The sequence below is a fragment of the Ranitomeya imitator genome, chromosome 5, assembly GCF_032444005.1.
Source record: "Ranitomeya imitator isolate aRanImi1 chromosome 5, aRanImi1.pri, whole genome shotgun sequence".
Taxonomy (NCBI): Eukaryota; Metazoa; Chordata; class Amphibia; order Anura; family Dendrobatidae; genus Ranitomeya; species Ranitomeya imitator.
In genome coordinates this window covers 386,147,844-386,172,670 of record NC_091286.1, presented here as the reverse complement: position 1 = coordinate 386,172,670, position 24,827 = coordinate 386,147,844, and the positions used below count along the sequence as shown (strand labels likewise).

Below are 24,827 nucleotides of genomic sequence, written 5' to 3'. Positions count from 1 at the left end.
TGTGTTTATTTGTGATAAAAACGGAAATTTGGCGAAAATTTTGAAAATTTCGCAATTTTCACATTTTGAATTTTTATTCTGTTAAACCAGAGAGGTATGTGACACAAAATAGTTAATAAATAACATTTCCCACACGTCTACTTTACATCAGCACAATTTTGGAAACAAATTTTTTTTTGCTAGGAAGTTATAAGGGTTAAAATTTGACCAGCGATTTCTCATTTTTACAACGAAATTTACAAAACCATTTTTTTTAGGGACCACCTCACATTTGAAGTCAGTTTGAGGGGTCTATATGGCTGAAAATACCCAAAAGTGACACCAATCTAAAAACTGCACTCCTCAAGGTGCACAAAACCACATTCCAGAAGTTTATTAACCCTTCAGGTGCTTCACAGCAGCAGAAGCAACATGGAAGGAAAAAATGAACATTTAACTTTTTAGTCACAAAAATGATTTTTCAGCAACAATTTTTGTATTTTCCCAATGGTAAAAGGAGAAACTGAACCACGAAAGTTGTTGACCAATTTGTCCTGAGTACGCTGATACCTCATATGTGGGGGTAAACCACTGTTTGGGCGCACGGCAGGGCTTGGAAGGGAAGGAGCGCCATTTGACTTTTTGAATGAAAAATTGGCTGCACTCTTTAGCGGACACCATGTCAAGTTTGGAGAGCCCCCGTGTGCCTAAAAATTGGAGCTCCCCCACAAGTGACCCCATTTTGGAAACTAGACGCCCCAAGGAACTTATCTAGATGCATAGTGAGCCCTTTAAACCCCCAGCTGCTTCACAAATTGATCCGTAAAAATGAAAAAGTACTATTTTTTCACAAAAAAAATTCTTTTAGCCTCAATTTTTTCATTTTCACATGGACAACAGGATAAAATGGATCCTAAAATTTGTTTGGCAATTTCTCCTGAGCACACCGATACCTCACATGTGGGGGTAAACCACTGTTTGGGCACATGGTAAGGCTCGGAAGGGAAGGAGCGCCATTTGACTTTTTGAATGAAAAATTATCTCCATCGATAGCGGACACCATGTTGCGTTTGGAGAGACCCTGTGTGCTTAAACATTGGAGCTCCCCCACAAGTGACCCCATTTTGGAAACTGGACCCCCCAAGGAACTTATCTAGATGCCTAGTGAGCACTTTAAACCCTCAGGTGCTTCACAAATTGATCCGTAAAAATGAAAAAGTACTTTTTTTTCACAAAAAATTTCTTTTCGCCTCAATTTTTTCATTTTTACATGGGCAATAGGATAAAATGGATCCTAAAGTTTGTTGAGCAATTTCTCCCGAGTACGCCAATACCTCATATGTGGGGGTAAACCACTGTTTGGGCACACGGCAGGGCTCAGAAGGGAAGGCGCGCCTTTTGACTTTTTGAATGGAAAATTAGCTCCATTTGTTAGCGGACACCATGTCGCATTTGGAGAGCCCCTGTGTGCCTATGCAATGGAGCTCCCCCACAAGTGACCCCATTTTGGAAACTAGACCCCCCAAGGAACTTATCTAGATGCATACTGAGCACTTTAAACCCCCAGGTGCTTCACAGAAGTTTATAATGCAGGGCCATGAAAATAAAAAATAATTTTTCTTTTCTCAAAAATGATTTTTTAGCCTGGAATTTCCTATTTTGCCAATGGTAATAGGAGAAATTGGACCACAAATGTTGTTGTCCAGTTTGTCCTGAGTACGCAGATACCCCATATGTGGGTGTAAACCACTGTTTGGGCGCACAGCAGGGCTCAGAAGGGAAGGCACGCCATTTGGCTTTTTAAATGGAAAATTAGCTCCAATCATTAGCGGACACCATGTCGCGTTTGGAGAGCCCCTGTGTGCCTAAACATTAGAGTTCCCCCACAAATGACCCCATTTTGGAAACTAGACCCCCAAAGGAACTAATCTAGATGTGTGGTGAGCACTTTGAACACTCAAGTGCTTCACAGAAGTTTATAACACAGAGCCATGAAAATAAAAAAAAAAAATCTTTTCTCAAAAATGATTTTTTAGCCCGCAAATTTTTATTTTCCCAAGGGTAACAGGAGAAATTTGACCCCAAAAGTTGTTGTCCAGTTTCTCCTGAGTACGCTGATACCCAATATGTGGGGGTAAACCACTGTTTAGGCACATGCTGGGGCTCGGAAGTGAAGTAGTGACGTTTTGAAATGCAGACTTTGATGGAATGCTCTGCGGGCGTCACGTTGCGTTTGCAGAGCCCCTGATGTGGCTAAACAGTAGAAACCCCACACAAGTGACCCCATTTTGGAAACTAGACCCCAAAAGGAACTTATCTAGATATGTGGTGAGCACTTTCAACCCCCAAGTGATTTACAGAAGTTTATAACACAGAGCCGTGAAAATAATAAATACGTTTTCTTTCCTCAAAAATAATTTTTTAGCCCAGAATTTTTTATTTTACCAAGGGTTACAGGAGAAATTGGACCCCAAAAGTTGTTGTCCAGTTTCTCCTGAGTACGCTGATACCCCATGTGTGGGGGCAAACCACTGTTTGGGCACACGTCGGGGCTCAGAAGGGAAGTAGTGACTTTTGAAATGCAGACTTTGATGGAATGGTCTGCGGGCGTCACGTTGCGTTTGCAGAGCCCCTGGTGTGCCTAAACAGTAGAAACCCCACAGAAGTGACACCATTTTGGAAAATAGACCCCCCAAGGAACTTATCTAGATATGTGGTGAGCACTTTGAACCCCCAAGTGCTTCACAGACGTTTACAACGCAGAGCCGTGAAAATAAAAAATCATTTTTCTTTCCTCAAAAATTATGTTTTAGCAAGCAATTTTTTATTTTCTCAAGGGTAACAGGAGAAATTGGACCCCAGTAATTGTTGCGCAGTTTGTCCTGAGTATGCTGGTACCCCATATGTGGGGGTAAACCACTGTTTGGGCACACGTCGGGGCTCGGAAGTGAGGGAGCACCATTTGACTTTTTGAATACAAGATTGGCTGGAATCAATGGTGGCGCCATGTTGCGTTTGGAGACCCCCTGATGTGCCTAAACAGTGGAAACCCCTCAATTCTAACTCCAACACTAACCCCAACACACCCCTAACTCTAATCCCAACTGTAGCCATAACCCTAATCACAACCCTAACCCCAACACCAACACACCCCTAACCACAACACACCCCTAACCCTAACCACAACCCTAATTCCAACCCAACCCTAGCCCTAAGGCTGTGTGCCCACGTTGCGGATTCGTATGAGATTTTTCAGCACCATTTTTGAAAAATCCACGGGTAAAAGGCACTGCATTTTACCTGCGGATTTACCGAGGATTTCCAGTGTTTTTTGTCCGGATTTCACCTGTGGATTCCTATTGAGGAACAGGTGTAAAACGCTGCGGAATCCGCACAAAGAATTGACATGCTGCGGAAAATACAACGCAGCGTTTCCGCGCGGTATTTTCCGCACCATGGGCACAGCGGATTTGGCTTTCCATATGTTTACATGGTACTGTAAACCTGATGGAACTCTGCTGCGGATCCGCAGCGGCCAATCCGCACCGTGTGCACATAGCCTAATTCTAAAGGTATGTGCACACGCTGCGGAAAACGCTGCGGATCTGCAGCAGTTTCCCATGCGTTTACAGTTCAATGCAAACCTATGGGAAACAAAAATCGCTGTACACATGCTGCAGAAAAACTGCACGAAAACACAGCGGTTTACATTCCGCAGCATGTCACTTCTTTCTGCGGATTCCGCAGCGGTTTTACAACTGCTCAAATAGAAAATCGCCGTTGTAAAACCGCATTGAAATGCGCAGAAAAAACGCGGTAAATCCGCCATAAATCCGCAGCGGTTTAGCACTGCGGATTTATCAAATCCGCAGCGGAAAAATCCGCAGAGGACCAGAATACGTGTGCACATACCGAAACCCTAACCCTACCCCTAACCCTAACCCTACCCCTAACTCTAACCCTACCCCTACCCCTAACCCTACCCCTAACCCTACCCCTAACCCTAACCCTAGTTCTTACCCCAACCTTAGTGGGGAAAAAAATATATATTTTTTTTTAATTGTCCCTACCTATGGGGGTGACAAAGGGGGGGGGGGGGTCATTTACTTTTTTTTTTATTTTGATCACTGAGATATAACCTATCTCAGTGATCAAAATTCACTCTGGAACGAATGTGCCGGCCGGCAGATTCGGCGGGCGCACTGCACATGCGCCCGCCATTTTGGAAGATGGCGGCGCCCAGGAAAGAAGACGGACGGTCCCCGGGAGGCCAGGTAAGTATAAGGGGGGGAGATCAGGGCACGGGGGGGGGGGGGGGGCGTCGGAGCACGGGGGGGTGGATCGGAACATGGGGGGGTGGATTAGAGCACGGAGTGGGGGATCGCTGTGCGGGCGGGTGGATCGGAGCACGGGGGGGATCGCTGTGCGGGGGGTGGGATCGGAGTGCGGGGGGGTTTGATTGGAGCACGGGGGGTGTGATTGGAGCACGGGGGGAGCGGGCAGGAGGACGGGGGAGCAGAGCACAGGACCGAGGGGAGCGGACCACAGATCGGGGGGCTGGGGGGGCGATCGGAGGGGTGGGGTGGGTGCACATTAGTGTGTCCAGCCATGGCCGATGATATTGCAGCATCGGCCATGGCTGGATTGTAATATTTCACCATTTTTTTAGGTGAAATATTACAAATCGCTCTGATTGGCAGTTTCACTTTCAACAGCCAATCAGAGCGATCGTAGCCACGAGGGGGTGAAGCCACCCCCCCTGGGCTAAACTACCACTCCCCCTGTCCCTGCAGATCTGGTGAAATGGGAGTTAACCCTTTCACCCGATCTGCAGGGACGCGATCTTTCCATGACGCATATGCTGCGTCATGGGTCGGAATGGCACCGACTTTCATGACGCAGCGTATGCGTCAAAGGTCGGGAAGGGGTTAAAGGTTGTGCTTTTTTCATGTGTGGTCTGATAAGCGACACTTTCACAAATAACCCTATTTGTGAACGCTAATTTTCCCTTTTGCGCTTTTGTTTTAACTTCTCCTTCTTTAAAGGGAAGCTCTCATCAGAAAATGACCCATTGTTTAAATCCGGTACAGTTGTGTGACAGTGTTTGCGCCTTCCTGATTCCTATTCTTTTACATGTTTGTCACGCCTAAATGTTTCAGATCACCAAACTAATTTAAATATCGGACAAAGAAAACAGAAAATGCAGTTTTTAAATGAAGGTCTTTATTATTAAGGGAATAAGAAGTCCAAACCTACAGGGCCCTGTGTTCCCCTTGAGAAAATAAAAAAACATTGAGGTTAAAATAACATTTTTGTGGGAAAAATGAACATTTTCATTTATTCCTTCCACATTACTTTGATTCCTGTGAAGCACCTGAAGGAATAATAGACTTCATGAATGTGGTTTTTTGAGCACCTTGAGGGGTGCAGTTTTTAGAATGGTGTCACTTTTGGGTATTTTCTGCCTGATATGCCCTTTAGTTACTTCAAATGGTATTTGGTTCCTAAAAAAAAAAAAATTGTTTTTGTAAATTTTGTTGGAAACAAACAAAAAAAAATAATTGTTTATCTTTTAACCCTTCTAACTTCCTAACAAAAAAATTGTAAAAAAAAAAAAATGATGATGTAAAGTACACATGTGGAAAATGTTGTTTTCTCTATTTTGTGTGATGTAACTACCGTATCTGTAACATAGTAACATAGTAACATAGTTAGTAAGGCCGAAAAAAGACATTTGTCCATCCAGTTCAGCCTATTTAATGCCCATATCTGGTTTATGGGCATTAAAAGTTAGAGAACTGCGGAATTTTTTTTTTTTTGTGTCAAATTTTTCATTGTTTAAAAAAAATAAATAAATAAATAAAAGCAAGAAATGACCAAAATTTTACCACTAACGTAACATACTATGTGTCACGAAAAAACAGAATCCTTGTGATAAATTAAAGCATTCGAGTTATTACCACATCAAGTGACGGTGGTTAGAATTGTGAAATTTGGCTTGGTCAGGACGGTGAAAAGGCTAGGGGCTGAAGGGGTTAATTCTATTGTTGATTCTTAGAGGCACTCTCATGAACCTTTTTTTCCCACTAAATGTGTATCTGCATGAAATGCATTGGGAGTGTATTAATGTACTCGCCCACCGCTGCTTACTCCGGCATCCAGCGCCATTCTGCTCCGCTTCTCTGTGACGTCCCGCTGTGATCTGCGCTGCCCGGGAGTGGGTCTTACCATGTAAGCGTCCGAATGAGGCTCCATGGCGTTATTGTACAAGAGACTTCTGGCTCTCGCATAGTGACCTCACTTAGAAGCGAGCCAGAGAAGAACGGGGACACTGGTGAGAATATTAATACACTCACACTATAAGATATACACACATTTAATAAAGAACATGTTAATGGGAGTGCTTCTTAAAGGGAACCTGTCACCCCGAAAATCGTGGGTGAGGTAAGCCCACCGGCATCAGGGGCTGATCTGCAGCATTCTGTAATGCTGTAGATAAGCCCCCGATATTACCTGAAAAAGGAGAAAAAGACGTTATATTATACTCACCCAGGGGCGGTCCCGCTGCTGGTCAGGTCAGATGGGCGTCTCTGGTCCGCTGCGGCGCCTCCCATCTTCTTTACATGACGTCCTCTTCTGATCTTCAGCCACGGCTCCGGTGCAGGCGTACTTTGCTCTGTCCTCTTGAGGGCAGAGGATAGTACTGCAGTGCGCAGGCGCCGGAAAGGTCAGAGGCCCGGCGCCTGCGCACTGCAGTACTTTGTCTGCCCTCAACAGGGCAGAGCAAAGTACGCCTGCGCCGGAGCCGTGGCTGAAGATCAGAAGAGGACGTCTTGTAATGAAGATGGGAGGCGCCGCAGCGGACCTGAGACGCCCATCCGACCTGACCAGCAGCGGGCATTACAGAATGCTGCAGATAAGCCCCTGATGCCGGTGGGCTTACCTCACCCGCGATTTTCGGGGTGACAGGTTCCCTTTAAAAGAGAATCTGTCCGCAGGATTTCACCACCAAACCATTTATATGCACATGTATCTCTTTCAAAGATAAGTCCAGCAATATATTTGCATGTCCTGGACTTGTCTTTGAAAGAGTTTGAGGGTGAAATCCTTTAATAACCGATCATAAATAACATTTTAGTGCTTATTACTTGCGAGAACTCTCTTGTATTTAATGTACAGGGTCTGCAGATACTTTCTCTGTGAGTGTCAGACAAATGGAATAATACTGTACTCCTTGGGAACATTGTCCAGCTCCATTCAGTGCACTTGTGACTCGTACAGGACAACACAATTATTTTGCGGCACAAAGAGCCTTCTCAGTCGTGTATAAGTATAGTCTGCCAGACAGCAAGCACACAATGGATATAAACACTAATAGGTAAAATGCTCTTTCTGGGGTTCTACAATTCTTGAAATAATAATAAAAATCCCCATGAGCATAGCTAAATGTATTGTTATCTAATGTTGTTGGCTGTATTTTGTGTATGGTAGAAAGCTGCAAATAATGATATTTTAGAAAATCCAACCCTGCACTGTACATTGGTGTCTGCTGTCTGTGGTTATTGGGCTTTCCCAGTCATTATTGGCTCTCCATTAAATTTGGAGCGTACTGTTCTGGCATGCATTAGGCAGAGCGCTCCTTGTGTGTTGGCGATATGAGCATTAGCGCTTATGCATTTGGTTTTATATGGGATATGCTTTAAGTTAGGCAAATTTTGCATTTCATTTTTCAGGTACAGGTGCTTCTCACAAAATTAGAATATCATCAAAAAGTTAATTTATTTCAGTTCTTCAATACAAAACGTGAAACTCATATATTTATAATATATAGTCATTACAAACAGGGTGATTTATTTCAAGTGTTTATTTCTGTTAATGTTGATGATTATGGCTTACAGCCAGTGAATATCCAAAAGTCATTATCTCAGTATATTAAAATACTTTATAACACCAGCTTGAAAAAGGATTTTAAAATCTGAAATGTTGGCCTACTGAAATATATGTTCAGTAAATGCACTCAATACTTGGTCGGGGCTCCTTTTGCATCAGTACTGCATCAATGCGGCGTGGCATGGAGGCAATCAGCCTGTGGCATTTCTGAGATGTTATGGAAGCCCAGGTTGCTTTCAGCTTGTCTGCATGTTTGAGTCTGGTGTCTCTCATCTTCCTCTTGACAAGGTTAGTGTGAGGCAAGTTTGCTGGCCAATCAATCACAGTGATACTGTTGTTTTTAAACCTAGCATTGGTACTTTTGGCAGTGCGGACAGGTGCCAAGTTTTGCTGGAGAATGAAATCTCCATCTCCAAAAATCTTGTAGGCAGAGGAAAGCATGAGATGCTCTAAAATTTCCTGGTAGACGGCTGCGCTGACTTTGGTCTTGATAAAACACAGTGGATCTACACCAGCAGATCACCTGGCTCCCCAAACCATCACTAATTGTGGTAAATTCACACTAGACCTTAAAGGGAGCCTGTATCCCCTCCCCCCTCCCCCAGGCGTTTGAAACTAAAAGAGCCACCTTGTGCAGCAGTAATGCTGCATTCTGACAAATTTTAGTTTCAAACGCGTGGGGGAGGGGGTGACAGGTTCCCTTTAAGCAGCTTGGATTGCGTACCTCTCCACTCTTCCTCCAGACTCTGGGACCTTGATTTCCAAATGAAAAGCAATATTTACTTTCATCTGAAAACACCTTGGATCACAGAGCAACAGTCCAGTTCTTTTTCTCCTTAGCCCAGGTAAGATGCTTCTGACATTGTCTATTGGTCATGAGTGGCTTAACACATAGAATGCGATACTTGTAGCCAATGTCTTGGAGTCTGTGTGTGGTGTCTCTTGAAGCAATGACTCCAGCAGTAATCCAACCCTTGTGAATCTCCCTCAAATTTTTGAATGGCCTTTTCTTAACAATCCTTTAAAGACTGCGGTTACCAGGTTGCTTGTGCACCTTTTTCTACCACACTTTTTCCTTCCACTCAACTCTCCATTAATATGCTTGGATACAGCACTCTATGAACAGCCAACTTCTTTAGCAATGTCCTTTTGTGGCTTACCCTTCTTGTGGAGTGTGTCAATGACTGCCTTCTGGACATCTGTGTCAGCAGTCTTCTCCATGATTGCGGAGTCTACTGAAACAGAATAAGGGACCTTTTTAAACACTTAAGAAGCCTTTGCAGGTGTTTTTGTTAATCATTCTAATTTACTGAGATATTGACTTTTGGGTTTTCATTGCCTATAAGGCTAGGTTCACATTGCGTTAGGGAGATCCATTACTTAGCGGCACTAATGCTATGTAACGGATCCATAGACTTACATTAGCGTAACGCATCCTAACGCATGTCAAAATCGGCATGCGTTAGCGATGATGCGTTACTTTGATGCACCCTTGAACACGGTTTACCGTGTTTTCGGGTGCGTTAGGTCTAACCCGCAGCGAATGGATGCGTTTGCTGTGCTTAGACCTCTATTGCTAATGCATGCCAACGCAATGATGCCATGCGTTAGAGCGATTTATAGAATAAAAGAGATTTTGGCCATCAGCATCCGGATGTTACTAGCGCGACGTGAACCTAGCCTAAGCCATAATCATTAACAGAAATAAACACTTGAAATAGATCACTCTGTTTGTAATGACTGTAAATAATGAGTTTCACTTTTTGTAATGAAGAACTAAAATAAATTATCTTTTTGATATTGTAATTTTGAGAAGCACCTGTATATGGCAGTTATAGAGCCTAGTCCTTTTTGACCACAGTTGGCCTCTTTAGCTCGGCCAGTTAGTTGAATGCTTCTGCAGTGATATACTTTCTGTAGCAGCATAGCCTGGACACTGCACCATAATTATGCTTATTCCGTACAGATGTTGAGTAACATTCTGGATGGAATGAGTCCGCCCTGACCTAGGTCCATAAACGTGCCAGCTCCTGGGGTCACATCACTGTCTGAGGCTGGTTATGAGCAGACTCCTATGACGAGGTGAGGGCTAGGCTTGCTGCACAGTGGATCGGACTGATGTGAAGTACACAAGCCTCCGCGATGTTGGCTGTCAGATTGCTGCGGATGTAAAAGTTTACGAATGCTTTCTGGCTCCTCTTTTATTTAATTTCTAAAGCTGTATTGTTAAATCCTCAGAGACCCGATGTAACACACATTACCCCTTTATTACCGCAAATCGCTTTTATGGAAATCTCACTCCCACATTCCTTCAAAATCTCATTCTTATAGTTGCTGCATATTAAGACCTTTTTTGGTAAATTCAGCATTTCGATTTATAAATTTGTCACATAAAGTTCTATTTTTTTGGCAGACGCCTCCGCTTTTTTTTTGTGCTGTATGTAATTATGGTGGAGTATTGAAATGCATGTGACATTAACAGTGCATCAAGGGATGTTAATTGAGTTTGTCCAGTAAATTATTATTTGTTTATGTATAACTTGTTGATCAGTGTGGTTCTGACCTTTTGGGACCTGCACTAATTTCAGAGTGATAAACTTTCATCCCCATCAGAATAGTTCGGCAGTGCGCTTGTTGGGCAGCTGCGCCATTTACTCGGTGCGGGGTTGCGGAGCGCTGTGCTCAGCTTTTACTGGCAGCCCCAGAGAGAGGAGTGGTGGTTAGGTGTCTGATCTGCCATACTATTTTATAGCTAGAATAAAAGCTCCCCAATCTGCCGGACAGTGAATCCAATGACTCCAATCCAGTGACTAAAATTGGTAGTGTGCTGTATGAATTCATAAAAGGATTAAATAAAATCCCTATGCTTCTGTATGAAAACGGACAGTGTATCATTAGAAAATGACATTCATTTTTTTTTTATTCTTTTTTTTTTTTTTTATGCTAAACTATTTTATCCTACTGTGTTTTTAAGGGACATTAGCTGGAATGGTAATAGCCTAAATAACTGTTTGTTTCCAATCATAGCACAATGTAAATCAACCCAGCCATCAAACTACAAATTAGATAATGCTCTTTTGTTGTCAGTCACATTATTTATGCATACTGTAAAATTGTCACTATGCAGCGCATCCATGTGTGTATACCAGGGCTGTGGAGTCAGTAATCTCCGACTTCTCAAATTCCCTGATTACTGACTCCACGATATGGTCTCCACAGTACTGGTCACTACTGAGCATATACATAAAGTGCAGCACAGATTCATCTCAACTAAGAGCCGAGATCCTTAGATCAGGAACAGAACAGACATTTATAGGACATTTCATAACACTGGCTCCACAACACTGGTCACTACTGAGCATGTACATAAAGTGCAGCACAGATTCATCTCAACTAAAAGCCGAGATCCTCAGATCAGGAACAGAACAGACATTTATAGGACATTCATTTCATAAGACTGACCCCACACTGAGCATGTACATAAAGTGCAGCACAGATTCATCTCAACTAAAAACAGAGATCATTGGATCAGGAACAGAACAGACATTTATAGGACATTATATGACATTTCATAACCAGCTCAAATTCTTATGAAAACATTTAGCACATCCTGCATTGTACTACTGTGAAGAGAAGGAGATCCAGCTCAACGAAATAGTGAAAAATCCATAATTTATTTCACTTAAAATATAGTGAAAGGACAAAACATCAGCATACAGAAAAAATTATAAAAACAAGGTCAACGCGTTTCCGGTGACTAAGCACCCTTAATCATGATTAAGGGTGCTTAGTCACCGGAAACGCGTTGACCTTGTTTTTATAATTTTTTCTGTATGCTGATGTTTTGTCCTTTCACTATATTTTAAGTGAAATAAATTATGGATTTTTCACTATTTCGTTGAGCTGGATCTCCTTCTCTTTCCTGTTCGTCCACGCCCTGACACAGCGGTTCCGTGCTCCGAGCTCCTGGGAATGTCGGTATGGTGAGCTGGATTTTGTTTTTATTGTACTACTGTACCCAATTTATTATGTGTCTTAAGATTCGATCCATTTTATACCGACTCCGACTTCACAGCCCTGGTGTAAACGGTAGATGTGCTTCTGACAGTGCTGGAAAATGTATGAGAAGTTATAAGGAATATATCAGTCACCAGTTGTTTTAATTCCCCATCAGAGAACAGCATAATGTAAGAGCAGAGCCGCTGATTCCAGCGATGAAACTTAGTGGGCTGCTTGCTGTCATTTTGATAAAATCACTTTTTTTCTGCTGCAGATTTACCAGTGCTCTCTGCATGTTGAGCTTAGCGTAACCCCATATGACAGCTTTCTGCCCATGTACAATGTAGACAGAAAGCTGCCAATTCGTTGTGGGGGCGGGGTTATACAGAGCTCATGAATATGTGTGGGTATCTGGCAGCAGGTTTACTAGAGCAGTCAATTTATCAAAACTGCAGGAAGCAGCCTAGTAAGTGACATATCTATGGAATCTGGGTTTGTCTCTCCATTATGGTGCTCTTAGATTAGGTGGCAAAAATCTGGTGACAGATTTCTTTTAAAGGGAATCTGTCACCCCCAAAATCGCGGGAGAGGTAATCCCACCGGCATCAGGGGCTAATCTACAGCATTCTGGAATGCTGTAGATAAGCCCCCGATGTATCCTAAAAGATGAGAAAAAGAGGTTAGATTATACTCACCAAGGGGCGGTCCCGCTGTTGGTCCAGGTCCGGCGCCTCACATCTTCATCAGATGACGTCCTCTTCTGGTCTTCACGCTGCGGCTCCAGCGCAGGCGTACTTTGTCTGCCCTGTTGACGGCAGAGCAAAGTACTGCAGTGCGCAGGCGCCGGGAAAGGTCAGAGGGGCCCAGCACCTGCGCACTGCAGTACATTGCACATTTAGGATACATCGGGGGCTTATCTACAGCATTCCAGAATGCTGTAGATAAGCCCCTGATACCGGTGGGCTTACCTCTCCCGCGATTTTGGGGGTGACAGGTTTCCTTTAAATGGCTGAATGATCACACAAACAAAAAATTTCTATAAATTTCAACATAAATTGTTAAAGTAATGTTACCGAATATATAAAAGACCCTTGGTACATCAAGATAGGCACGCTATACATAGGGAAAGGATTATTCATAAAGCTCTGGGATAATTAATGTATTCACTCATCCACCAAGCCTGATAATTGCAGCTTGTACTGAGCAGTGTGAGATCTCAGCAGTGAGGAGGGACACTGAAGAACTGTCAGTCAGGCTAGGTGGGCGGAGATTGAATATTCATGTCAGAAAGGATGGATAATCCTGTATCAACGTTTAACTCAAGGAAAATACATCATCCTTATCAGGTGTAAGAGATAGAGATGTGTTCAATCTGTATTGTGAAATCTGGGGTCCGGTCTGCCTTAGGCCGGTTTCACATTAGCGTTTTGAGGAGCTGCGGAGGGCTGCAGACTTCCTCCGTGAAGCCCTGCCCTCGGCCGCACCCCCGCCGCTAGCTCCACCTACTTCTGCATGCGGCCTGCGTACCTATCTTTAACATTAGGTACGCAGGTCGTGCGGCTGTATGCGTATGCTTCCACATGCGTCCTTGTGACGATGCGGCGACCAGCGTAGGATGCAGCTTGTAGCAATTTTTTTTTCTCCGCATCATCAAAATGACGCATGTGGAAGCATCCGCATACAGCGGCACGACCTGCGTACCTAATGTTCAAGATAGGTACGCAGGCCGCATGCAGAAGTAGGCGGAGCTAGCGACGGAGGTGTGGCCAAGGGCGGGGCTTCACGGAGGAAGTCCGCAGCTCCTCAGAATGCTAGTGTGAAACTAGCCTTAGAGAGGAGCATTCTCTGCATGTTTTGGTACTTCCTCCAATTGCTGCTGTTTTCAGTAATTCTAGAAGCAGTTTTTTTTCCTACCCTCCATTATAAAGTTATGGCCCCTATAATATTAGTGCAAATTTTTCCTTCAACAAATTGTGTATACCATTGAGCTAGAGTTGGAATGGTAAAGGCCCACATATGGTTGATGGGCAAATTAGCAGTGGGACATAACTTTGCATAGAAGAAAAAGAAAATCTCTTCCAAAATGATCAGCGACAATATGAGGAGGTAGTTAGATAAGTAAAGCATAAAAAATCTAGTGAGCAGTTTAAGTACCATTGTTGCGGGCACTTGCTCATCACAGCCGTGTTCTGGTGCCCACCATTGTGCCTCTGTAGACGTGTGAGACGGGTGGTATGCAGTAATAACATGGAGGAGGACAGGAGCCGCATTCTTCATTGAATGAGCGCAGTCCATGAGTAAACAGGAGTTTGGCCCGTCCTGCATGAATGGGCTGTTCTTACAGCAGTATGTCTTATAGGTGCCTCATGTAGGAGGAAGGAGAAGGCTGCTTTACAGAATGAGGGGAAGGCCGACTTCACCCCCCCCTATATGACGGTCCGTATACACACTGGAGTGCCTGGTCTGACCGGTTGTCTCCTGGCCCCATTTTACAGCCATCTATATATATATAGGAGGCTGTAAGTTCGGATCTAGAGACATTGTGGTCCAGATACGGAGCATGGAATATTGTCACCGATGGTCATGTCGTGTAGCTTCTGCTTCCATGCCAGGACTTTCTTATGGAGGTCACACGTTCTTCCCCTCCAAGGTGCATTTGATTCAGGAAATTAAGATTCTCATCTGTTAAATTCTTCTGTGAAACCTTTACCATCCGTTTCATTTTAGGCCTGGACTGGATGTGTGACTATATTAAGTTGACATTTACTGTGTTTGTCTTTCAGCAATTTTTCCAACTTGTGAAGTTAAGAAAACTTGGTCTTAGCGATAATGAAATTCAGCGGCTTCCTCCGGAGATAGCGAACTTTATGCAGTTGGTGGAACTTGACGTGTCTCGTAATGGTAAGTTGAAAATTCCCATGAACCTTTACATATGTTTATGCATTTTTTTAATATTAATATAAGGTGTAAGGAAAAGATGGGTCGTGACAAATCTCCTTAATGCCAACCACTCTTAGGGGGGTGTCTAACCCCCTGAACCTCATGATTTACCTTTCATACTACACTAGTGTAAAACTGTTCTGTTACTCAGCGGTGATGGTGCCAACAGTCACTGACCACGGCGGTATCACTGGTGTCACCTGGCTGCAGCAGTCCGACACGCCACATCATCACTACGGCCCAGTATACATACTGGTGTACCTCAAAAACGCGTCAGGGGTAATCCAGATGTAGTGCCTGCATTAGTGGTGAGCGCCAGTGCTCGTGGCTCGGGTGTGATCACTTCCGCTCACGACTAGCCTGGATACATGTGATTCTAGGCAACATCCTGTATCTGCCACCGCAGCTATATTGTGATGGAAGCCATGTTGTCAGGATCTGGGAGATGAGCCGCTGCCACCTTTTGTCCAGGCTCACATCCTTCCACTGAGTGATGTCTGTGTAATGCGCCTGTCTTTCCTTTCTGTGTTATGGTGTTGTGCACTAAGTGGTTTTTCCTGTTTTTTATTTTTAAGGACTTCTACTTTGTGACTCATGTTCGAGAGTAAAAAGTGTGCATGGTTATGGTTATAAAACACAACTTACTCTACTTCCATTTATTAGGTGATAAGTAAGACATATGCCCCAGTTCACAAACTATAATGTATTCTGAAAGCAGCTTGATGTACAGGCAGAGAGCCTGATTCCAGCAATGTCACTTACTAGGCTGATGCAGTTCTAATAGACTCCCTGTTTCTCTGCTGTAGATGTACCAATGCTTTGAACGCTGAGCTGTGAATAACGGCCCAAACCCCTGATTGGCAGCTTTCTGTGTATTCAGTAAACTGTCAGCAGGCTGCCAATCTGTGTTGAGGTAGGGGGTTACACAGATTAGCTGGACTGCCTGGTAGGAGACCCCTAGTCCTGCATTGATGATCTCCTGCTGATAAAGCACTGATTGTATTGAAATTGCAGCAAGCTGATGAGCATGCAGCACATCCCTGGAATCAGGCTCTCTGCCTCTACATTATGCTTCAGATTTAAGTAACATCCTGCTGACAGATTCCTTTGGAAGGCTATGTCCAGCTTTATCATTTTATTTCTTCTATTCTCGACATATAAGTAATTTTAAAATGGGTGCCAATCATAAACATACGTATAAAGTGGGTGCATCACAACACATGAGAATAGCGATGATCCTAAAACCCCTCACCCCCCACAATATACAGTGAACATAAAGTCTACACACTCCAAATTAAAATGCCAGATTTTTGTCATGTTAAAATAAATAAATAAATCATACTAAGAAAAATCACTTTAAAAACTTCTCCACCCTTTAATGTCTTCCATAATCTGTACAATTTAATTGTAAAATAAACTGAAATCTTTTTTGGATGGAAAAAAGAAAAATAAAGAACTCAGATAATGAGGATGCATAAATATGCACTCCATTATACTAAAACTATTATTGAGGTCCCCTTTGAACTTGACAGCATGCAGGAGTCTCAGTATGTTACATCTAGAACTGGCAATCTTTGCCCACTCTTCCTTGCAGTCCGCATCTCCTGTGTACAGCTCCCGCTTCAGACTATCACCCAAATTTTCAATTGGATTCAGATCTGGTCTCTAGCTGGGTCATTCCAAAACTTTGATCTTTTGGCGAAGCCATTCTTTTGTTGATTTTCAGGTATGAATAAAGGGGTTGTTTAAGTCTACGTTCAGACTAGCGTTATGCTAGTGTGCGTCGGGTTAGCGTCGGGTGACGCAGCGGCGACACGCGTCATGCGCCCCTATGTTTAACATGGGGGACGCATGCGTTTTTGTTTGTTGCGTTTTGCGACAAATGCGTCTTTTTTGCCGCAAGCGTCGGACCAAGAAAACGCAACAAGTTGCATTTTTCTTGCGTCCGATTTTTGGCAAAAAACGACGCACGCGTCGCAAAACGCAGCGTTTTTGCGTGCGTTTTGCCGCGTTTTTGCGTGCGTTGTGCGTTGCGTCGCCGACGCAGCGGCGCACAACGCTAGTCTGAACGTAGCCTAACTGGTACAAATCGATAAGTCTGCAGTCACTGAGTGTTAGTTGTAAGGCTATGTGCACACGTTCAGGATTTCTTGCAGAAAATTCCTGAGAATTCCGGACATTTTCTGCAAGAAATCCGCAAGAAAACCGCATGCGTTTTTGCAGCGGTTTTGCCGCGGTTTTGACGCGTTTTTGCCGCGGTTTTTTCTGGACACTTCCCAATGCATTTTGGAGTGGAAAATCCGCAAAAAAACCCGGAAAATTAATGAACATGCTGCGTTTTTTGCCGCGATGCGTTTTTTTTCGCGGAAAAAACGCATCATGTGCACAAAACATGCGGAATTCATTCTAAATGATGGGATGCTTATTGTATGCGGTTTTATAGCGTTTTTATTGGGAAAAACCGCAAAAAAACCGCAACGTGTGCACACAGCCTAACTGTTCATAATTCCATCAACCTTGATTAAAGCTGCTGTTCCAGCTACCAAAAACAGCCCCAAGAAGTAATACTGCCTCTACCATGCTTCACTGTGGGTATGCTGCTCTTCTTTTCATGTGCAGTTCTGACTTTGCCACATACATACCTTTGGAATTATGGCCAAAAAGTTTAACCTTGGTCTCCTTAGACCGTAACATGTTTTCCCACATGCCTTTGGTAGACTTTGAAGTGTGTTTTTTTTTTTTTGGCCAAACATATTATTTTTTTTCTTTGTAAAAAAAAAAAAAAATAAAGTTCTGTTCTCCCCACACACACCTCGTAGGCCAGATATATGAAAAATGTGGAAAATTATTGTCGCGCGGAGTTCACAACCAGCAGTAGCCAGAAATTCATGCAGCTTCTTTGATGTTTCTGCCTCTTGGCAGCATCCCAGACCAATGGTCGTCTGGTCTTTTCGTTAAATTTTTGCTGGACATCCAGTTTTAGATAATATAACTTTTTTGAGAAATCTAAGTCAATACTTGATAACTTCACAGTGTACTATGATGTATCTAATGTATTGGAAACTTTTTTTTTGTCAGCTTCTGCTGACTGATGGCATTTAACAGTAAGATCCCTTTGCTGTGTTGTAAGCTGTTCACGAACCATGGGTTTTGCTGCAAAATGCAACTAAGAAACTGTAAGGATAATCCTACTAGAAGAGTTAAGCTTTATATGGGGTTAGTCACAATATCTGTAAATGATAGCAGCGGTGTACTGACTACTATTTAACATGAGTTTAAATGTGATTGGCGAATACTGAACATAACCGAATCCCCAATTATAAGGGGGTATTCACAGTTATGCAACTTATGACATCTTAGTTTTTTTACTTTATTTATTATGGTCTTTTGAAGTGTCATGTGGTTTTGCACTGTTATGTATGCTTGTACTTTATATCCTTGTTTTTCCATGTTCATTGTATTAGATCTGTCTCTCGGTACAAACCTTGTGTAGTCTGATCCTGTCATCCTATATGTCGTCTACTTCTGCGTAACCTACCGAAAGAGTGTTTAAAAACAGCAGGATTTCACTAATAGAAGTAGGCCAGATGTGTAAATCCAATATTTTATTTTAGATCAGTAAAAAGCACACTGTGCCTGGTACATGTCTGCATCCACGCATTTTTGGGGCATTTTAGTGGATTTTACTATTCCATTGAATTTTATGGCAGAGCGTTCCCTTCTCATACAGGGATGCACAGAATGTTCTACCATTGAGACTCATAGTTTGTACCTTGAAATAAAAATAAATTAATTTTCCACAGCCCTTTATAGGCACTGAATTGGTCCCTTTCCGCAGTGGGGCTCACAGTCAATAATTTCCCATTTATGACTTTGGAGCCTCTGAGGAAACCCACATGAACTAACTATGGTAATTTATTGTAAATTTTTAATTAAAAGGAACCTTGATTGATCTGTAGAGATAGAAAAAAGGAATAGTAACCTAGCAGAAAGTCTATTGATATTAGCAACTTAGGTTAAAAAGTAACTTTTAATAGGAAATCTGATATAATCTATGCAAGATCCTGCTCATTCTGGGCTCCGCAGTTAAAGGGCTGATCCTAATCTGTGATTGACAGCTATTTCACTTTGCCCAGACTTGACTTCTAAGACCAGAAATGGTAATGAATAAAACACTAGTTACACTGAATCTATTTCCGCACACCTATATATTAATCTGCTCTCTAACATGCTGTCCATATATTTTTACTGCTTATTCAAGCTGAAAGGTTTCCTTTAAGACTAAGAGCAAAGTTTCCTTATTTTTATATTTAACCTTTCGGTAACTTGTACAAAGCTGTTGACAGCGACATGAGACACAATCTGACTGCAGATTCAATGCCGTATTCATGTGCCTGGACCAGGGCCCTTTCAGAAGAATATAGGAAAACCAGCAATGGGCTTCAAAACTGCGACAGTAATGATCTCTCATAACCTGGGACATCACAGTACAAGATTTCATTCAGGACCCCGGAGCTGTCCAGATGATCATGGCTGCACTTAGGAGAGGACCACTAAGCCTTGCACAATGCAGTACATGGGCAGTCTGCTGCGTCTGTTACACAGAGGTCGCACTACATTTTTTACTAAGGGGTAAAAAAAATATTCCTATTAATTTTGTGAAGTATTTTTAGCCAGCAAAGGGGGTTTTTAACTTGCAGTGACTCAAATGTATAGTACATATGTATCATACATATCATACATATCATATAGTACATATACTAGGCAGTTTATGCAGGGAAACTTAAACTCTCTTCATGCTTGGAGCCTTGTTAGAAGATGGCTTGTTTTCTCCAGGCAACCTCTTATCACCTGCTCCTGGTATATGTGATAAGTTGTTGATCCGTGGGGTCTGACCGCTTGGACCCCCAGAGATTGGCAGCAATGAGAAGTGTTATCCCTATTAGAATGGAGAAGCAATGCGCCTGCTAGTAGACCCATGCTCTGTTCTCCTGTGTAGGGCTGCCATGCACTGTGCTCGGCTTTTCCCAGCAGCCCCATAGAAGATGAGTGAAGCGGTGATCACTCAACCAACTTCCGCTCCATTTTGTGACAGGAATAGCATTTCTCCATTCTGCTGATCGGTGTGGGTCCCAGCGATGAGCCTCCACCGATCAGGAAGTTGTCATCCATCCTCGGGATATGTTAAATGTTTTCAATGCATAACCCAAGCACATTAGATAGCTGACGGCCAAACGATTGTGTGGTGTTATCTTCCCCGACTCCCACCTAGCGGGATGTGTGGCCAAGTGTTCATGTTTTCTGTTAGAGCATTATTTTCAATGAAAGCAAAAGGATCGACCTCTGAAAATCAGGTCAAGATTAGTGATAAGCGAATATACTCGTTACTCGAGATTTCCCGTGCTCGGGGGTCCTTCGAGTATTTTTTAGTGCTCGGAGATTTAGTTTTTCTTGCCGCAGCTGAATGATTTACATCTGTTAGCCAGCTTAATTACATGTGGGGATTCCCTAGCAACCAGTTAACCCCCACATGTACTTATGCTGGCTAACAGATGTAAATCATTCAGCTGTGGCGAAGAAAACTAAATCTCCAAGCACTAAAAAATAGGACCCCCGAGCATGCTCGAGAAATCTCGAGTAACGAGTATATTCGCTCATCACTAGTCAAGATCCTTTCCTCCCCTACATTCTCTGTCAAGGAAGCGTCCGGAAGCCCCATACACATTAGACTTCAGTGTAACCTCTAAAATAGGCTATACTGCTATAACACACCAAGACGTTATCTGTTCTTATTGTAAAAGCATGTTCTACTACCGGATGACCACTTCTAAGTGGCCCCAGCGCGCACCATAAAATAAGCTACGCTTTGTTCCCAGACTAACACCATTCCTCTGCCCATACTCTGACATAATGACACGGCCGCTAATCTGCTGCAGCCTTCACCATTTTGTCAGAGCAGTGGTCACGTGACCTTGTTTAGGGTCTGTAAGTATCCCTGCACTGTGAGGCTAATGAAAAGGGTTTGTCCAGTAGTGGTTTCTCGTGGTGTTCATTTTGGCATCTAAGGTGAAGACTGCAGATGACATTATGGGGCGAAATAAAGTTCAGTTGCTCCCGTTCAGCTAAGCGCGGGCACTTAGCAGATTAATAACTCTATTAAACTGAAGATTAACCCCACATGTGCAGGTTAATAACGTTTCTTATGACAGGTTCCATTTAAAAAAGACTAGACAGGACACGTTTTAAGCCATATGGAAAAGAAAAAGCATCTCATTGGTGCCAAAAAGCATCACATAGTGCAATGCCTTGGACAAGGTTTAAAAATGCTGGACATTTCCCGAAAATGTAAGCGTGATCATCGTAATGTGAAGATTTTTGTGGCTGATCCAGAACACAGATGGGTTCGTGCAGATAGAGGCATAATGAGGAAGGTTTCTGCCTGACAAATTGATCATCTTAAGATAGCAGCTGCTAAAATACCAGTACAAAGAAGCAAATGGGAATCTGAAGCAACTGGTGCCTTTGGAGTCCCGCAAACCAAACATTGTAGGTTCCTCCAGAGGCTTGCAGTTGTGCATTAATCTGCTATTCGGCTACCCCTAAACAGTGCTAAGAAGCGGAAACTGTTGCAGTGGGCCCACACATATATGAAGACAAATTTTAAAACAGTCTTGTTTACTGATGAGTGCCGTCAATGGTCCAGATAATAATAATAATAATAATAATTTTATTTATATAGCGCCAACATATTCCGCAGCGCTTTACAAATTATAGAGGGGACTTGTACAGACAATAGACATTACAGCATAACAGAAATACAGTTCAAAACAGATACCAGGAGGAGTGAGGGCCCTGCTCGCAAGCTTACAAACTATGGGGAAAAGGGGAGACACGAGAGGTGGATGGTAACAATTGCTTTAGTTATTCGGACCAGCCATAGTGTAAGGCTCGGGTGTTCATGTAAAGCTGCATGAATCAGTTAACTGCCTAAGTATGTAGCACTATAGACACAGAGGGCTAATACTGCATAAAGTGTATGAGAACATGATGCGAGGAACCTTTTTTTTTTTTTTTTTTATTATAAATAGGCCACACAGGGATCGTTAGGTTAATGCATTGAGGCGGTAGGCCAGTCTGAACAAATGAGTTTTTAGGGCACGCTTAAAACTGTGGGGATTGGGGATTAATCGTATTAACCTAGGTAGTGCATTCCAAAGAATCGGCGCAGCACGTGTAAAGTCTTGGAGACGGGAGTGGGAGGTTCTGATTATTGAGGATGCTAACCTGAGGTCATTAGCGGAGCGGAGATTTGGTTGGAGGTTTGGATGGTTGGTGGATCGTCAGCAAGGAGGTGGTGGAGACAAGTTTTGGCCCAGAATTATGAGAGCTAGTTTAGTGTCCCTGCCTGCAGGTGTGAAAATGACCTCAACAAACTATAGTTATAGACTATTTACTTCTATGGTACAAAAGCAGAACTGTGCCATTCATAGCAAAATCATCTTCATTCAGGACAATGCACCATCTCATGCTGCAAAGGATACCTGAGTCATTGGCTGCTATGGGCATAAAAGGAGATAAACTCATAGTGTGGTCACCATCCTCCCCTGACCTCAACCCTATTAAAGGAAACATGTCACCTGAATTTGGCGGGACCGGTTTTCGGTCATATGGGCGGAGTTTTCAGGTGTTTGATTCACCCTTTCCTTACCCGCTGGCTGCATGCTGGCCGAAATATTGGATTAAAGTTCATTCTCTGTCCTCCGTAGTACATGCCTGCGCAAGGCAATCTTGCCTTGCGCAGGCGTGTACTACGGAGAACAGAGAATGAACTTCAATCCAATATTGCGGCCAGCATGCAGCCAGCGGGTAAGGAAAGGGTGAATCGAACACCCGAAAACCCCACCTCCATGGCTGAAAATTGTTCCCTCCAAATTCGGTTGACAGGTTCCCTTTTAGAAACTTTGGAGTATTCTCAAGGAAAAGATCTATGAGGGTGGGAGGCAGTTCACATTAAACCAGCAACTCTGGGAAGTTATTCTGACGTCCTGCAAAGAGATTCAAGCAGGAACTTTCCGAGACTCACAGGTTCAATGGATGCAAGAATTGTGAAGGCGATATCGATGAACAGGATGTACGTTAACATGTAACTTGGCCTGTTAAGATGTTTTTGATTAAAAAAGCTTTTGATTTCAGTAAATGTCGCCTCTTCATTCTGCCAAATGACCATTTTCAGTTCTTTGCAATCTACAAAATGTTTTTGAACTATGCATTTTGCATTTTTTAGTTTAAAAAAAAAATTCTGTTCTCATTGGAGGGTTTGTCCAATAAAATGTTATGTATGCTCTAGCGATTGATGTGAACTTTATACTGACACATTTGCATCCACCATTTAGGAAAAGGAGAGCAAAATAACATTTGCATAACAAATTTGGAGCGTGTTGTACATGAAGAGTGAGGACCTGAGACGAGCTCTGGATATTGAAGAACAGGGTTTTATTTTCACATCCTCCAGGCCCCTGATAGTTGCTGTTGGTGGTTGATGCCATTTGCTGAATATCGGGTTAAATGGAAAGAGAATTAATTGTAAATTACAGCAATGTCTGAGCAATGTTATACGCCAGAAATACACAATGTCACGATAATCGATGAAGGAGCGTTTGCAGGAGCGCTGTCCTGATTACTGGCTTCTGTAAGCACACCGGCAATGACCCGAAGAACGAGCAAAAAGCTCATTTTCTGGCTGACTGGATCATTAAAAATGGTCAGCTGCACATCGCCCGGTGTCAACAGGGAATGTACTATGGACAGCATGATGCTGTAAGGGGACAGAACCGTATTATGAACACTCGTTCTCTTCCCATAGTGTCTCATTGGCTCATGTAAATGAGCGCTGACTACTAGTTTATGATCCATCAGTGCTTATGACTAGGAACCGAAGTACCGTAAGTCTTTGGGTTCAGTGGGTCCGCTTTTGCCATCAGTGCTTCATCGGTGATTTTCACTTTTGGATAAATGTCAGCGCTTCTCCTCTACATTGCATTGTTAGGGTATGTGTGCACGTTGCGGATTTTGCTACGGACCCACAGCGGATATGCAGCTGCCGATCCGCAGCAGTTTTCCATGCATTTACAGTACCATGTAAACCTATGGAAAACAGAAACCGCTGTGCCCATGCTGTGGAAGAAACCGCACGGAAACGCTGCGGTTTACATTCCGCAGCATGTCAATTCTTTGTGCGGATTCCGCAGCAGTTTACACCTGCTCCTCTTTAGGAATCTGCAGGTGTTATCCGCACTAAATCCACATAAAATCCGTGGTAAATCCGCAGGTAAAACACAGTGCCTTTTACCTGCGGATTTATCAAATCCGTTACGGAAAAATCCGCAGACCTCTAGAATACCTGTGCACATAGCCTTAATCATGGACACTACACACACTGCACAATGCTGCACATTTCTGCTGGAGGCACACAACACTTGTAAGATGTTCCTAATTCATTAAAGATCCAATACAAGAAATGAGGGCACTCACCAGTCTTCACCGTGATTCGTATTTTATTAATAGATACAACTTGTTAAAAATCCATGGCCGGAGTTGAATGAGCCGTAGCTCGTGTGAGCAGGGGGGGTCAGGACGACGATCGTTTCGCGCTGTGCTTGCGCTTCAACAGGTCCTCACGCAAGCACAGCGCGAAACGATCGTCGTCCTGACCCCCCCTGCTCACACGAGCTACGGCTCATTCAACTCCGGCCATGGATTTTTAACAAGTTGTATCTATTAATAAAGTACGAATCACGGTGAAGACTGGTGAGTGCCCTCATTTCTTGTATTGGATCGTATTGAACACAGTTTTTTCTGGGGAGCACCCGAAGTCAGGATTCGTTGGAGTTGTGCTTCTATTTGTCGGACCTGTTGACACAGCCTGTCAGATGTTTTAAGCCATCGAGGATAGTGCCGCTCGGCGTGTTGTTTCTCCGGCTCTTGTTGTTTTTTTAATTCATTAAAGAGGTTGTCTGGTC

General features: G+C 43.2%; 1 protein-coding gene across 2 annotated transcripts in view; it reads left to right on the top strand.

Moving 5' to 3' along the window:
* The window catches only part of LRRC1 (leucine rich repeat containing 1), a 265,690-nt gene that overhangs the window by 102,530 nt on the left and 138,333 nt on the right, over positions 1-24,827 (top strand). Inside the window, exons 1-2 of one of the 2 annotated variants that reach the window (XM_069726776.1) lie at positions 14,443-14,518; positions 14,652-14,769. In XM_069726776.1, the coding sequence (XP_069582877.1) occupies positions 14,474-14,518; positions 14,652-14,769 (163 nt within the window). In that variant the 5' untranslated portion in view covers positions 14,443-14,473. Of the gene's footprint in view, positions 1-14,442; positions 14,519-14,651; positions 14,770-24,827 lie in introns of those variants that run through there. The other variant, XM_069726775.1, reaches the window with a different exon arrangement.